This window comes from Mercenaria mercenaria, chromosome 12 (genome assembly GCF_021730395.1).
Source record: "Mercenaria mercenaria strain notata chromosome 12, MADL_Memer_1, whole genome shotgun sequence".
Lineage (NCBI taxonomy): Eukaryota > Metazoa > Mollusca > Bivalvia > Venerida > Veneridae > Mercenaria > Mercenaria mercenaria.
Window position 1 is genome coordinate 33,383,601 of NC_069372.1, and position 17,032 is coordinate 33,400,632.

General features: G+C 34.7%; 2 protein-coding genes across 9 annotated transcripts in view; one reads left to right on the forward strand and one right to left on the reverse strand.

The window, feature by feature from the left end:
• The window catches only part of LOC123535304 (protein unc-93 homolog A-like), a 135,710-nt gene that overhangs the window by 12,788 nt on the left and 105,890 nt on the right, over positions 1 to 17,032 (reverse strand). The window lies entirely within an intron of this gene.
• Positions 7,423 to 15,564, forward strand: LOC123541068 (uncharacterized). Of its 3 annotated transcripts, XM_053519585.1 has the most exons (3): positions 7,428 to 7,912; positions 8,069 to 8,465; positions 11,097 to 15,564. In XM_053519585.1, exon 3 carries the CDS (start codon positions 11,180 to 11,182, stop codon positions 12,107 to 12,109), a length of 930 nt encoding a protein of 309 aa, XP_053375560.1. In that variant the 5' UTR covers positions 7,428 to 7,912; positions 8,069 to 8,465; positions 11,097 to 11,179; the 3' UTR covers positions 12,110 to 15,564. The 3 variants fall into 3 exon arrangements, with proteins under 3 accessions (XP_053375561.1, XP_045173850.2, XP_053375560.1); XM_053519586.1 differs by having other exon boundaries at positions 7,423 to 7,912; positions 8,069 to 15,560; XM_045317915.2 differs by having other exon boundaries at positions 7,423 to 7,912; positions 8,069 to 15,559.

Below are 17,032 nucleotides of genomic sequence, written 5' to 3' on the forward strand. Positions count from 1 at the left end.
AAATAAATAAAAGTTATAAATAAAAAATCCTTTAATTGATTTTTTCTCATGTATTCTAATGAAACTTGATTTGTAGCATCTTTATTAGGCTCGCAGCCAACTTTGTTCATCTGGGACATTTGACCCCTTTTAGGGGCTGCTAGAGCTAAAACTAGAATCAGCGTCTCATGAACAGCTTGGTGGATCTTTGTCATACTTGGTCTGGAGCATCATTATAAGGTCCTCTTCCAAATTTATTTATATAGGAACTTGGGCCCTATTAGGGACCACTATAGCTAAAAGTAGATATGCCTTTCTTCGCATTAACCACTAAAATGTAATGGATTTTTATCAAACTCGATGTGTAACAAAATCGTAAGGTCTCCTGCTATTTTGTTACAAATGGGGATAGGGACCAATTTAGCTAAAAATATAAACACGTTTAATGACCTCTTCTCATGAACCGCTTCATGAATCTTCATCAAACTACTGCTGTAATTATTCGTCTAAGGATAAACGAAACAAAATTGCAACCCTATGAAACCTTTGCGAAAAGTTAAAAGAGAACCATTTAAACTGTTAAAGTGCGGTGTTTAGTTTTGCAATTTGAAAAATGTTAGATGAAAGATGAATGTTATATGAAAAATTCATAAACTTTTTTCCTTATTACAATTCGCCGACCATCATTTTTAAAGATATTTCTTGTTAGATGATACCATTATTATATATTTTTTCTTTTTCATTCTTTTTCCCCCAATTATTGTTTTCTCATATTTTCCATAGATTTGAATATTTGATTAATATTGCAGAAAATACTGTTGATTCTATTGTTTTTGAATACCTCTCTTTAAGGCTCTGACTAGCAATACTGAAATAGAGCCGCGGTAAAGTTACTGTTGTTGGTGTTATCAATCATGGGTTTAAGTAAAAAAGATTTGTACCACGAGTATGTGTCTTCTTATCATCTAAGCATTTTTTCCGTAGCTATTCGATGTATAACAAGTATCAATTCATTTTAAATAGTATACAGTGACTGCTTATCTTCAGATGTCAATTTTCCAAGAAGCTTGTCTAGGAGGATAGAAAATCTGATTCCCTTGTGGGATGCCGTATTTGTTCATCAGAGGTGCTTTAAACACGAAATATCCCTTTTACATTGACGCCTTACATATATGAAACCATATATGAAAAAAGTAAAATATTCCCCTAATTAAAAAAACAACCTGTTTCTTGACAATTATTTACATTTGTACATAAAATATATAAATTACATGCGTACATTGTATACCTTCAAATTTACAGATTTGATAGAAAAAAAACGTAGTGCAATATCTGAATGACCTTCGTAAACGACCGGCTATATTGAAGGAAATACAGACTAACACTACTAACTATTTCTACTTTGTTAAAATTCTAGTTTGCTCCAGACAGAGCGAAACCTTTAGTGTAACGAAGTGAAACGGTCACTCCAAGTCGATCACTGGAAACGATGCAACTCTTAATAAATCTGTTAACATGTAACCGGCATAAATGTTGGACGTATATAAAAATGTGAGAGTACAATCTGCGGTTTTTGATAATTCAAGCTGCCACCATGACATGAAATGTTTACCGTTTTTATTTAGTTGTGGGCGAAAAGACTTATAAGAAAATTATATTTCTAAATTCCTTGTTGTTATATGGATAACGTTTCAGTGCTGTGTCGTTCAACATTAAAAAAACCCAACATATTCTACTACTTTTCCAAATTTTAAGGCGTTATATAGATTGTGGAATCAACCTGTCTTCAATAACTGAACGGGTTCTGTGTTTAAGTCAACTTTGGCAAAACTGGCAATAGAAAACTGCTTCGAGTGCGGGAGGTCGTGGGCTCGATCCCAGACCGCGTCATACCAAAGACGTGAAAAATGGTACCAGTAGCCCCCTAGCTTGGCGCTCAGCATTAAAAGGGAAACTTGCCTCTTCTCTCATACCCTCGTGGCGATGGATTCCATCAGGAATGAGGTGTCGAGAGTGATTAATATAAGTTGTAGAACTTCCTTCACAATAGACCTAAAATAATTTATGTATAAACTAAACTAAAAACGCGTTATGCTCTTTCATTACTATTCAAGTTGAAAAAGTCTTCTAATATCAAATATTGAAAAAAAAGATCCTACTGTGGAAAGTATTCTTCTAACTCCCTTAAAGCTGTCAGAGTTTTACCTTATGCTAGCATTTACTTCTAGATATTTTCCATCAGTCATTTAGCTCATATAAGCATCCCGCCGCACAAACCCACCAAACCTTTTCCTTTATATCACATGTCATAAATGTCAGTCTATTTTTCTACAGAAACTTGAGAAATGTTCCCAACAACATTTCATTTTTTTTTTCAAACATCTTTAAAGTATTTTCTCGACAATGCCTTTTCCAATTAAGAAGTCGAATATTTTATGTAATGGCAAGCAATCAATTCTATATTTATATACAGACATGAACGGCACTCTCAACGTACCAACATATTAATCAACATATTTTTGATATGTTTAGTTCGTGATGGACGTAGCGATTAACAAACACGGGCCTTTAATTCTTTTCAAATGAGTAGCCTAAAAATCTATTTTTACAAAACGCTGAAATATCTATCTTTGAAAGATTATAAAAGCTAAGTCAAGCAATCAAAGTCTATATATCTATATATTTTCTGTTTTGTAATATTTCTTATCTAAATTAGATTTTTTTACCACAAATTGAATATACTTATAAATTCAATGCTATTTTTGAGCGTTTTGAGTCTTATGCAAATCCATGAATCGCTCTAGCGACTCTCGGATGATTTGCATGAACTCCTAATATGGTATATACCATTACAAACGCACAAAAATAGCATTAAATCCTTATATTTATTTTTTTACAGTAGCTTGCTACAACAAGAGGGTCATGATGACCCTAAATCGCTCACCTGAGTAATATGAGCCACATGTTTCAAATGGCAAACTGATGCCAAAATATTATAAAGGTCAGTGGGTCACATTCATGGTAACTGAAAGTCAGTTTTAAGATCGGTATTCAAAACTGTACATGTCATCCAAATTTCAAGGCTGCATCTAAAAAAAAACAACAAGAAACAGGTAAATATCATTAAACAGTCTAGGAAATGCGATCTGATAATTTTTTGAAGTATTTTTTCCTATATAACTCATATAACAAGTGACCACCATGGCCTCTTTTAACCCCAGGGGCATAATTTGAATAATCGTGTTAGAGGTCCACTAGACAATGATACATACCAAATATCAAAGGCCTAGGCCTTGAACTTTCAGACAAGAAGACTTTATTTTTTTCCCTATATAAGTCTATGTTAAACTTGGGACCCCCGGGGCACGGCCTCTTTTCACCCCAGGGTAATGATTTGAATAATATTGGTAGAGGACCACAAGGCAATGCAACATACAAAATATCAAAAGCCTAGGCCTTGTAGTTTCAGACAAGATGATTTTTAAAGTTTTTTCCTACATAAGTCTGTGTAAAACTTGGGACCCCCGAAGCGGGGCTTCTTTTCGACACAGGGGCACAATTTGAACAACCTTCATAGAGGACCACAAGGCAATGCAACATACAAAATATCAAAGGCCTAGGTCATGTAGTTTTAGACAAGAAGATTTTTAAAGTCTTTTCCTATACAAGTCTATGTAAAACTTGAGGCACCCGGGACGGGGCCTCTTTTCATACCAGGGTAATAATTTGAATATTTTTGGTAGAGGACCAAAAGGCAATGCTACATACCAAATATCAAAGGTCTAGGTCTTGTGGTTTTAGACAGGAAGATTTAAAAAAAAATTTCCAATATGTCTATTTAAAACTTGTGACCCCCGGGGCGGGGCCTCTTTTCGACCCAGGGGCACAATTTGAACAATCTTCATAGAGGACCACAAGGCAATGCTACATACCAAATATCAAAGGTCTAGGTCTTGTGGTTTTAGACAGTAGATTTTTTAAAAAAAATTTCCAATATGTCTATTTAAAACTTGTGACCCCCGGGGCGGGGCCTCTTTTCGACCCAGGGGCACAATTTGAAAAATCTTCATAGAGGACCACAAGGCAATGCTACATACAAAATAGCCAAAGGCCTAGGTCTTGTAGTTTCAGACAAGAAGTTTTTAAAAAAAAAATTTCCTATACAAGTCTATAAAAACTTGAGGCACCCTGGGGCGGGGCCTCTTTTCAGCCCAGGGTAATAATTTGAATATTTTGGTAGAGAACCACAAGGCAATGCTACATACCAAATATCAATGGTCTAGGTCTTGTGGTTTTAGACATGAAGATTTTTAAAGTTTTCTCCTATGTAAGTCTATGTAAAACTTGTGACCCCCGGGGCGCGGCCTCTTTTCACCCCAGGGGCACAATTTGAACAATCTTGATAGAGGACCATAAGATGATGTCACATGCCAAGTATAAAGGCTCTGCGTCTTGCGAAGAAGAATTGTATTGTTTTTCCTTTCGGTTGCCATGGCAACCAGAGTTCTGCATGGAATTAATTTCTTTGAACAAGTTTGAAAGGGGACCACCCAAGGATCATTCCTGAGAAGTTTGGTGTAATTCTGCCCAGTGGTTTTCAAGAAGAAGATTTTTTAGAAAATGTTGACGGACACACGACGCACGACCGACGACGGACATTGAGCGGTCACAAAAGCTCACTATGAGCCTTTGGCTCAGGTGAGCTAAAAAGTAAGTGGTTTGCTTTCCATGAGTGCAAGAAAATCAAAACATTAATCAGGAAATCGATCTTTTAAACATCTAAATTGAACAGTCAAAGACCTAACCGCATTCAATTGTAACTTGCTTTGCAATAAAACTATAATTCCTTTTTTTTTCTTCAAAACATGATGCCATTTTGTCCATGTTTTTTTAATGACGTCATGTCTTGCAATCTCGCGGAAAGGGCCATCCTTGATATCGTTATGCTGATGTTGTTTATACGAAAATAAACGTCTTTTTTCAATACAAAATATATATTAAATGTATATATTTGATAATCGTAATCGTCAGATAGCTGTTGGAACATCAACGTTCTTAAATCACTTTCATTGTCTATATGCAAAATATAAGTATTAGTGCGGCCTATCGAGCGTCGTGGCCTTGGGCAGACTCCGCATTTGAGGTCAATATCATTCATAGGCTTTGAAATTATATTGGTGTAACATAATACATACGGCGTTTGAGAAGGAAATGCATATGGGCTGTATATATTTGCAAGATACATGAGACGATTTCACATTTACTGAAGTGATCAATAACTGTGCCATTTAAATAAAGTAGAATGTTTATTGTAATATATAACTTCAGTCTTGAATTATTCATCGTCTTATTGGCTCATATTTTCGCATAAGGAAGTTTCACTATCAGCTGTGTATGGACCACAGTGTCTTATCAACGTCAGATAATGTTTTTATATGAATTTAAGAACACTAACAAATATATGCTTAAGATCTGCTTTATTTCTTTCAAGTCTCTGTGTTTATGTGAGTTTTGCTGAATCTAAGAAAGATGGTCTTCGAACGGCTCGCGAAAAGTAAAAAAACTGCCATATGTACCTTAAAAGTTGGAAGTACACAGATATATTTTTCGTAAGGATGTTGGAATGTTAATTTCACTTGGGGACATTTGTCAGATATTTGTAATTTATTTACGGAGTAATAGCTCAAAAGCCTGGGACCTTAATTTACTGTGTGCCAAACAAATAAGACAATTGCATTAGGATGTAACAGCCCATCAATCAATTAATCAATTAGATAGAAATACGTTGCCTATTCACAGTACAGTTTATAGAACTTTTGTTTGATAAAAGAACTCCTCAGGCGTTTTGACTTTATTTATCCTAGTTTTAAAATGAATCTAATATTGGCCTTTATAATGACAGACGTTTCAACCTTGGTCTCTGACAACTTCTGTCATTGTACTTGCATCTACAATCTAGTCACGTTTCAAATCAATTTATGCTTTCCATAGTTTAATAAAATATATTTTGCTCAGGATGGAAGATGTTTACATAAAAGCTGTCGGCTCCTAATGTACGTCTTAACTTTGAAGCGCTATTCTGAAAATGTTTAACAGTAATTATTATTTAAATGCTCAATGCCTTTAAACAAACACTTTCGTGCTTTGCACAAACATTACATTGTCTATTTCGCATATACTTGGATCATTTGTTTTCTTTGTTTTCACAGATTCTGTCGCATTTAAAACGGTAGACAAAATAAGCTATGTAATGGTGGTACGTAACAATCTATCTAGGGTTCCTTCATGCCGTTCCAATATTATTTAAGTGATGAATTTTCGGCATGAATTAATGGTGGAGACCAAATGAGTTTAGAATTTTACCCAGATGTATTTTGTTCGATGTCAAGTTTATTGGAAATAGAATTTGCAAGATCCGAAATGTCAGTTCTGTCCTATTTAGCTTCTCATACTTTTTGTCTGAGCAGAGAAAGCAAGCTATATAACAAGTATAAAATAACATCATATGTTGTCGTCTGCTGCTGTATATTATGAACTGTTTAAGACAAACTAAACATTCACAGTACATTCATCTTTGTTTTGTTTGTTAATAAAACTGAGTCTATTCACGGGATGTAATGCTGTCATATTATTACTAAGAAATCCGCTTTGCGTGTTTGGAAATCTAATTATGTTATTTGAAAATAACGCTTAGACTAAAAGCTTTTACATTACCACGACAGAATAATGTGGAGAAAAACGATATTACATCTTGAGGTTCACAGCAATCATACTACAATAATTAAATATATTGTAACGGTTGGTTCGAAATCAAACCAAATTTAATATAATTTAAACACAAGACTCTATCTCAGTACCATAATTTACCAGCTGCAAGAAATCTAGATTTGTGCTTAGCGAGCAATAAGATGTTTATGTGCACAATTAAAATGTCCTTTATAATATCAATTTTACCTAAGAAAGGACCATTAGGCAAAAAGGTTTCTTTATCTCTCAGAAATAACTTCCTTAGTTTATACATGCCTCTATGATAACTGAATACCATTTAGAATGTTTTAGTGCTGTAACGTTTGAATCATTTTTGCTTTTTCGAGCTTTGCAATTATGACAACATTTTGTTCCATACACACAATACAAGACTTTGTCAAAACGGTGGCTATTGTCTTCCGAGGGTCAAAGGTTCCGGTTCATAAACTTTTAGTTTCAATGGTTCTAAACTCTGGAACAATCTTCCAGTGGATATCGCTAAAATTAACAAATTTGAATCATTTAAGGTAGCTATCAAAACTCACTTAAAGCAAAGTATTTAATGCTCTTTTTAATATATTTTAATGCATTCTTGTATAGAATTTTGGCTCGGGAAGTTTATCCTGTTTTATCTTATATAGTCTATTTTTTATCGCTATGACACACAATTATCAGAAGCATTTGACGGATTTTAAAGTTCTGCGCGTTACGGAGTATAGCCGCAGAACATATGTCTTAACGTTGTGTAGCACAACTATTTGTGCGAATCACTGATGCGTTGGATCACGTGATCAGTGATTGGTCAAGTGGTACGTGGCGGGAATTAGTACGGGTAACGCGGTTGTTTGTCAGTTCTACGCTTGGCTTCGATTGTTTCACTTCTTCTTTTGAGCAGCGGTCAACCTTACGATGGATAGGGAAGAAATGTCAAATTTCGTCGAAGGAAAAGTGAAAGGTGTTATACAGTCGAATAACAGGGAGCTTCTGAGCAGTATCAGCAACATGATAGCTAAGATAAGTGACAAGTCTTCTTCTGCTATTTCTGTTTTAGATGTTCCAAAATTTAAACGTAAAAGTAATGAGGAACAATTTAAATTAAATGCCAAAGTTATACAGAAGATAGAAGGTGCGCATTCAGCCGTGGAATCAGAGGATTTATCGTCTGCTAAAGAGGCTATTATTCAAGGTAAATTTTTACGATATGCACTTATCCGTGATAACCTGATTTATGTAGGCCATAACGGTTCATGTTTTCACAGGATATACATTAAGAAAACGGATAATGTTTGCGTCTGTTTACATCAATATGGTAAAAATTGACAAAAAGTGATATTTTTTTCAGCCAGAGACATGTTGAAGCACCGACAAAAATTAGTGCTTCTGGCCGATACGTCGGATTTGGGTTGGAGATTGGTCAGCGAATACGAGGCAAATCCCATCGCTAGCGATAGCGACGACGAAAAACGTATTTATAAGGCGGAGGCTCGTGCCAGTAGGAAGGCTAAGGCAGACAAGACCAAAAAACCCAGAAAAAAACAACTGGCCATACAAGCGTCCAGAGGCATCGGGATCTGCGCAGGCGTCACAGGGCATCAGACAGCGTCCCGGATTGTGTTTTTCCTGTGGAAAGGCGGGTCACTGGAAAAATGAATGTACACAGAACAGTTCTTACCAGAACAATAAGTTAAGTAGTTATTTTGAGATTTTAGACTCAGTAAAAGTCACTGACTTTACCAAAGGTACTGTGTGCCAAGATAAGTCTTATCTGAGTAAAAATGAAACATTATTTAAGGCCGAGAAAAAAGGCAGTGACCAGATGTCGGATAAAGGTATAGTAAATTCTATTTCACCTGTAGGCCGATTAAGGCAGAATAAAGACAAATGGTGCAGGGTGTCCTATAATCAATATATTTTAGACGTTGTTGAAAACGGATATAAATTGCCGTTTAAGAACATACCAGAAAGTGCGCACTTGAAAAACAATAGATCCGCACTTGAAAACAAAACGTTTGTTAGAACGGAGATAAAGTCTTTGTTAGAAAAGAGGGTAATATCGGAAGTATTAAAAAACCAATTGTGGTAAATCCACTCACAGTTGCATATAACAAGGCTGGAAAGCCCAGACTGGTGTTAGATTGTAGGCATGTAAATCCTTGTTTGCATATGTTTAAGATAAAATTTGAAGACATAAACACAGCAGAGAGTTTGTTTGACCTTAATACGTTTGTTTATACTTTCGACTTAAAGAGTGCTTATCACCACATAGATATTTTTCCTGAACATACTACGTATTTGGGATTTTCCTGGATTGATGACGGAGTTGTAAGATATTATGTGTATAATTCATTACCATTTGGAATTGCTTCCGCAGGGCACATCTTTACGAAAACTCTAAGAGCGTTGATTAAACACTGGAGATCATTAGGACACAGGGTAATTATGTTTTTGGATGATGGAGTAGGGGGACATGCTGAATTTAAAAAGGCCATGTCGTCTAGTAATTTTATACACAATTCTTTGATAGATCTGGGGTTTTTACTTGCGGAAGAAAAATGTTGTTGGAACCCTTCACAAATAGTATGCTGGTTAGGCCATATTTTGAATTATAGATCTAACTGTATGTTTATTTCGGAAGAAAGAATTCTTCGATTAGAAATGTCACTAAAGTCAGTTCTATTTCAATTGTCAAAAGACAAGTTAGACTTGATACATGTAAAATGTTTAGCAGCAGTTGTAGGCCAAATAATTTCCCTACAAAGTGTGGTAGGTAGAATAGTCTGCCGGAAGACCAGAGATTTATACAAATGTATTATAGGGCGTGCTAGCTGGAACGCACCTGTTAAGGTAAGCGAAAAGGCTCAGGCTGAGCTACAGTTTTGGCTAGAAAATGCAAGAAAATTGAACAAAAAAGGTAAGCGATTGAAGCAGTTATTTTCTGCAAGTTTAAGTATGGCAACGGACGCTAGCGCCGTTGGATACGGTGGATACGTGAGAAAAGACGAAAAGTCATATGCATATTATAGTAGTTTGTCCAAGGAAAAGACATTTATTAACCAGTCCTCAGGTGTTGAAATAAATGAAAAGGTGACTGGGTTCCCGGAAGTGAACCATGAGGAAATGTTCCAAGGTATGTGTAGCAAGTTTCCACCGGAAGTAGAATATTACACAGTTTTTGCTCCCGGATGTGAGCAAAATGTTTCGACAAACATAGAACAAGGTTCTACAAAGGAGAACTGTGGTAGTTTGTCCGAGGAAATGTCAATTTTTGATCAGTACTCACTTGTTCCGTTACATGAAAAGATAACGTATTACGAAACCGGGTTCCCGGAAGTGAACCACGGGGAAATGTTTCAAGGTATGTGTAAAGGTAGCAAGTTTCCACCGGAAGTGGAATATCTCACCGGTTTTGCTCCCGGATGTAAGCAAAATATTTTGATAAATGATGAACAAGGTTCTATGAATAAGACTCCCGGAAGTGGGTCTAGTGGTCTGGTGCTCCAGGAAGTGAGCGCATTGTACAGTAAACACATGTCTTTTACTTTTAGCAGTACAGAGGTACATGGGTCTTGGACAGAAGTAGAAAGAGAAAGAAGTTCAACATGGCGCGAACTTGAGGCTCTTCATCGAGTTTTAAGAAGTAACATTAATATATTAGTGAATAATCATGTCATTTTCCTTACAGACAATAAGAATGTGAAATTTATTTTGAATTCCGGCAGCTATGTTGACGATTTGCATGAAATTTGTCTTAAAATTCACGAAGTGTGCGACATAAATAGCATACAGTTTGTTGTAATTTGGATACCAAGGTGTAGGAACGCAGAAGCAGATTATCTGAGTAGGTCTCTTGATTGTGACGATTGGTCTGTAAATGAGGTCATATTTAAACACTTGAATAAGAAGTGGGGACCTTTTACAGTCGACAGGTTTGCCACACATTATAATAACAAATGTGACAGATTTAATTCAAGATGGTGGGTACCCGGTACAGAAGCAGTTGATTGTTTTACACAAATATGGACCGGGGAGAATAATTGGTTGGTACCACCACCAAATCTAGTCGTTCAGTGTTTGAATAAGTTAAAACACGATAAATGCTTAGGAACTTTGGTTATTCCTGAATGGAAATCGGCGCCATTTTGGCCATTGTTAATTGATGAAAAGGGTAATTTCAGTTGCATTGTGAAAGAAAGTTATGTTTTTCCTTCTACAGGTGCTGTCACAAGGGGAAAAGGGAACAACGGAGTGTTTAATATAGAACCTTTTAGTTTCAGAATGCTAGCATTGAAGTGCAGCTGGTAAAAATCTTCAACATTATGAGATTTATTGAACATGTACGATCGAATTTTGACCTCATGTATGTCTTTCAGGTAATGGCTTGAGGCAAACACTAAAAAGAAAGTTTGACGAGGCTGGCGTTCAGATAAATAACGAAGAACAATGTATAGACAGAATGGCTACACATATTTTGAGCTCTAGAGCTGATAGCACTGTAAATAAATATGCTCATCAAGTGAAAACTTTTAAAGATTTATGTATTTCGAAGGGATTTCCCTGTGATCCAGCACATTCCATTCACGTCGCCATGTATTTATCGAACTTAATAGACAGTGGAAAATCGGACAGCGTAATTATGGCAGCTTTTTATGGAATTAAATGGTACCATAGTATTAACGACTTCCAGGATCCAACGGAGAACGTAGTGGTGAAATCTATGCTAGAATGTGCAAAACGGTTGAACTCTAAACCCACAACGAAAAAGGATGTAATTACTACAGAACATTTAATAGAGCTTTGTAATATGTTTTCAGAATCTACGGATGTTATCGTACTCCGCGATCTGACAATGATTTTGTTAAGTTACGCAGGTTTTTTGCGTTTTGATGAAGTTAGTGAATTACGTTGTAGTGATATTGATATCAAGGACAGATACATATCTTTGTTTATTAAGAAAAGTAAAACTGACATATACAGGGGTGGTAAAGAAGTACTTATTTCTAGCGGTGAAACGTCGGCTTGTCCAGTTGCTATGTTGCAAAGATATTTACATTGTTCAAGTATGCATTTAAAATCAGACTCGTATCTTTTTAGACCTGCATGCAGGTCCGGCCACAAATGTTTTTTAATTGATAAAGATAAAAAGCTTAGTTACACTCGATCAAAAGAATGTATTGTGTCTAAGTTAAAGCTAGTTGCGCCTAATTTGCGTTTAGGAACACATTCGTTGAGAGCTAGTGGTGCCACCACTGCCGCCAATGCTGAAGGCGTTTCAGATAGATGTCTAAAGCGACACGGTCGCTGGAAGTCTGATTTGGCCAAAGATGGTTACATAGATGATTCATTAGAGAAAAAGCTTTTTATTACAAAACAGTTAAAGTTATGAGTACATATATTGTTTAAGGAAAATTCGAATTTGAATGACATAGGCTCTAACATTTGTATTAGTTCTATCGCAAGTCTTGCCCATTGCAAAACAGAGTTTGTGTTTCGTGCGTAGTTATGTTAAGACTTTAAAGTTCTGCGCGTTACGGAGTATAGCCGCAGAACATATGTCTTAACGTTGTGTAGCACAACTATTTGTGCGAATCACTGATGCGTTGGATCACGTGATCAGTGATTGGTCAAGTGGTACGTGGCGGGAATTAGTACGGGTAACGCGGTTGTTTGTCAGTTCTACGCTTGGCTTCGATTGTTTCACTTCTACTTTATTCAAATTCGAATTTTTGTTAGATTATAATGAAAACTTTGATTCTGTAAACTCTATGTAGTTTATAATCTGGTTTGATAAAGTTGATATACTTTTTGTAGAAAGTTGAACAATTCTCAAGACATAATGAATAATTTGTCTAGTTTTAAGAAAAGCTATTACTTTTTATTATTTTATACTACCAAGATACAGTAGGCACAGTTTTCCAGAGTTTTTTACATTCCCAGTTCGGGAATGATTTTTTAATCTCTGGTTTTTAATCTGGCCTATTGTATCTAGGTTGACGGCTGTACTGTACAGTCAGTGTGTACACAAGATAATTATCTGACAATGTTATTTGTATGAAGCGCATATTGTATGCTATTTGATTTTGTTTATAAAGAATATGATCATATATTCATGTACTTATACATAAAATGCTCAAAATAAAACAATCGCAAGTCTTGCCCATTGCAAAACAGAGTTTGTGTTTCGTGCGTAGTTATGTTAAGACTATTAAAGCTATACGATCAGGGATTTCAATACTATTAGTAACAATGTGATAAAAGTTGTGATAATCTGACTTTGTGATAATTTCCAATTTGTGATATAACAGTTACTGTAATTTTTCATTTGAAATATTAACATGATTTAATAATTGCCTCTCTATGTTATGCCACCAGTGCTAAGGACCACAATGGCAATTAGAACTTGCTCTTTACTGTGTTATCCTTTGGTATTGGGAGCATGACATAGTTTTCTATTACTTAATATAGTATTTAATAATTCTTGTATTATTCTGTATCGTGGTTGTTAATCATATAAATGTTATCCTTTGCCTCACAATGTACCTTAGAAAATGAGTTTTCACTGATTTGTCTAACAATATATTACATTAACTAAGCAAGTTTTCTGTGGAATACCGCGCGATTTCTATACAGACGCTTACAGAAAAGATTGATGTCTGAACTGTTGGAATTTAACAGTAATATAACGATTTCACTTTGTATATCATTTCTGTAAGTTGTTATAGTGTTTTGTAAAAGACGTCAGCTGTTTTCGTTTGCCATCTTAAAGAAAATATATTTTGATTATTTTTTTATATTTCGCACTTTGTCACTGTAAGTGAATATGTCGTTACATACATTAAGTATACATAAAGTGAACAGAAAAAAAGAATGTTATTGGGTATAAATATTTATAGAATTATCAACGATCTCACTAAAAATGATAAACTCCTATGTACTACGCGTTTCAACTTACGATAAAAGAATACAGAAACTAATGTTCACTCTTTTGCATGATGATATGATATTTTTTTCAACAGTTTTTGTACAGGAGCATATCCACATGTACAGACAGACAGACTTTCATCATATGGAAATAATTGTAAAAAACCAAAACAGCCGTTAGCAGTCAGCTGCTGTATATTTTGTATATTATAACCACTGAAATATTGGATTCCACAATCATGGATATCATTCAAACCTGGTTTGTGAAACGATAATTTAGCTATTGACCGATTGTTAAAGTTGATGAAATATTTTATTGTGACCAAAAGATATTATATAAATGAAAATATACCCATGTCGTTGCATTTTAAAGGCCAGAATTCTATATTCGAAATAAACCGTAACATATAGATGGACACTTTATAGCTTCCTATAAGCCAAATAATATCTACCTTCTCTGTATTATTTGATGACCATTAAAGTCAACATCGGAAACATAAAAGCAATACCCCAATTACTTTGCGATTGAGCAATCGTATAATAGTTGGAGCCATTCTCTGCAGAAGAATATTTGCGATTAATCGGGTAATACTAAGGTGTAGGAATCCTTCGTGGAACTAACTAAAAGTATCGGGGTACATATATAATATTTAGCAGGCGTTATTAGACAGTTATTTCTACCAGCTATTATCGGGTTAATGGAATTCTCGTGTAAGTTACTGTAAGTAGGATCTTCTTCATTCAGATTCACATCTTTTAGGATCAAAATATTGGTTTCTCTACATTAATGTCTTGGGATATTTTTGATCCAAAATTAATAGTAGATGGGATTGGAAACGTCTTTTCATGCTTTCTAAAACTAAACAGTCTCTTCCAATTTGGTAAAAGATTTGTCAAGATTTAGGTAAATCATAATAGATATTCCTTGTATAGAATGCTTTCTAATGGAGAAGACGTATCAAAACAATGTATGATCAATTTACTACAAATGTCTCAAGTTTTGGAGTCTAAATAAAATTGGTTCTTGGCTCAGATTACGGCATATAATTCAATTGTATTTTGATAGAGTAGCGGAGCGAGTTAAAACATCAAAAAATAATCAAGCATCTTATAATAATAACGTGAGATAAGATCTTTTCAAATTGCCGACGGGTAAGCATCATTTGGTCTGACCTTCAAAAATGGGATTTACAATTTTTGTCAACTACTTTCAGACCATGCAGTACTCCACAAAGACAAAAGGCTTGTTCATGAAATATGTTAAACACCAGAATGGCAACAACATTGAATTGTTCATAGTCTTCTAAATAAGGTAACTACTGGGGCTGATGTCAAATGATTAATCTCGGATTAATAATTTCTTTCCATTTTGATTATAGTAGAAATTATGCAAGTCTACAACTAGTTCTAGTAAGGCATTTTCGCAACAATACTTTGTACAATGAAAAATAGTTTGTGTTACCAATTACCGTGTCATGTACATACCAAATACATGGATGAACATGGATAACTTTACTGAATCTGTAACATTCATATCTAAAAAGTATTTCCATGATTGTTTTTGTTCGTCATGAAGATAAATGATAAAAGTTCTATTTTTTAACCTTTTTTGAGCTATTTTTACTTTTACTTGTTATTATAGCAGCCTGAATATAAGTGTTTTTTTTTTTGCCTGGGATAAAATATCTTACACGAAAGCTGAAAGATGTGACCTCCGTTTAATTACTTATGAATATCACGAAAATGATTGTATCCTATGTTAGCATGTGTTGATGCCTTTCATCAATTATCTACATAATGTTTATTTGCAAAAGTCTGTGCCAGCCTTGCAACGTTTTAAGATGAGAATACCTTTTTAATATTTGCTCCTAAATGAAAGAAAATGGTTACAAAAAAACATGTTATGGTCTGAAAAAAAAGACGTAAATAAAGTTTACTCCAACTGAGCTTTTACTCTTTATTCTGATAGGAATTGTATTAAGGTATTAGACCCGTAATAGAGTACCTCCTTTTTGAAGAGTATTCCTACAATAAACCTACTTTGACTGAAACTTTTCAAGGGACGTAGGTTCAAGCCCAATTGGGTTCAACTTTTTTCCTTTAATTTCCTTTTTCGCTAGTAAGGTTTTTACTTTTTTTAAAAACATATTATTAATTTATTGTACAAAAGTGGATTTTTTTTTCATTTAGTAAGTAATTTCTTGCTGTTCAAAGTGAGTTTACCTCTGAAACAGAAGGGGGCGGAGTTTGACATCTTTAAAAATACTGAGTTACATGCGGTAAAAGATCTCTATTTTGCTTTATTACATATTGTGGAAGAAATGTAGATAGGTTTTACGTCTGCCCCAAGAATATTTTTGAATGAAGTGAAAAAAATTTAAAACAGTCCCACTGGACTCAACCATATTTTTTTCAATGTTGGAGTTAGAAATCTGTCTCATTCAATCCGTTTACTTGAGGCACCCTAGAAAAAATTATATTGACAGTTTTATTTTGTGTTTTGTTATTGTTTACCAATAGTTTAGTGTTTCTTTTATTAAACTTAATGGAATAATGAATTCTCTGCAAACGTTTTAGACAGTGGCCATTGCTTTGCAATTTATCTCTACATGAGCTTGCGAAAATACCTTAAATTATACAAAATTTATAAACAATCGGCACAGTAAAAGTTGTTAAAAATTTGCAACATAATGCAAACCCCAGTCAACTTTAAGAATATATCTAGCAAATACCATTTTTTTTAAACATTTCTATTAAGGGTCCAATGCCTTAACAGAAATAAATTCAGCGTCAAGCTGTCGTCTGCTTCTATATACTTAGCAATAAATTTCAAGACAAACTGTCATTTGTTTTGATTGTTTTAAGTTTATGCTGTATTGCGACTTTCCAGCTTTACATGGAGGTAGAACACCCCGGTTGTCTCCGGTCATAATATAGAGCACAAACAGAGCCCCGTGACTTTCCTAAGCAAACCAGTGACTTAACCACGTGAAAGTATTATGCATCCAAAACGAGGTTTCGAATCTATTGTGAGAAAACGATATTCAAAGTTACAGCACAGTTCATTTACAGTAATGTACATGCTAATCTGCGACGAAAATACAATCATTACTCCTAAGAAATCCGCCTTGCGTGCCAGGAAATATCAATGCGTTATTTGACAGCAAAAGCAAACAGCTTTTATATTGCCGTGCCAGAATTACCAGAAGGTAGAAAACAGAAATGTATCGAGTGATTCGAGCATAAAGTTATTTCTGTATTCATTTATTTACTGTGGAAAAATCTAGCAAAATATATTGATACCAGCATTGTCTTATCTTTTCCAACTGAATATTTTTGCATACATAAGCAAACACAAGCTGTATCGTAAATAGAGGTTCTTGAGGAT

Bases quoted from the DNA above. Each gene is read 5' to 3' on its own strand.
- LOC123541068 (XM_045317915.2), top strand. From the start codon at position 8,890: ATGTTTAAGATAAAATTTGAAGACATAAACACAGCAGAGAGTTTGTTT.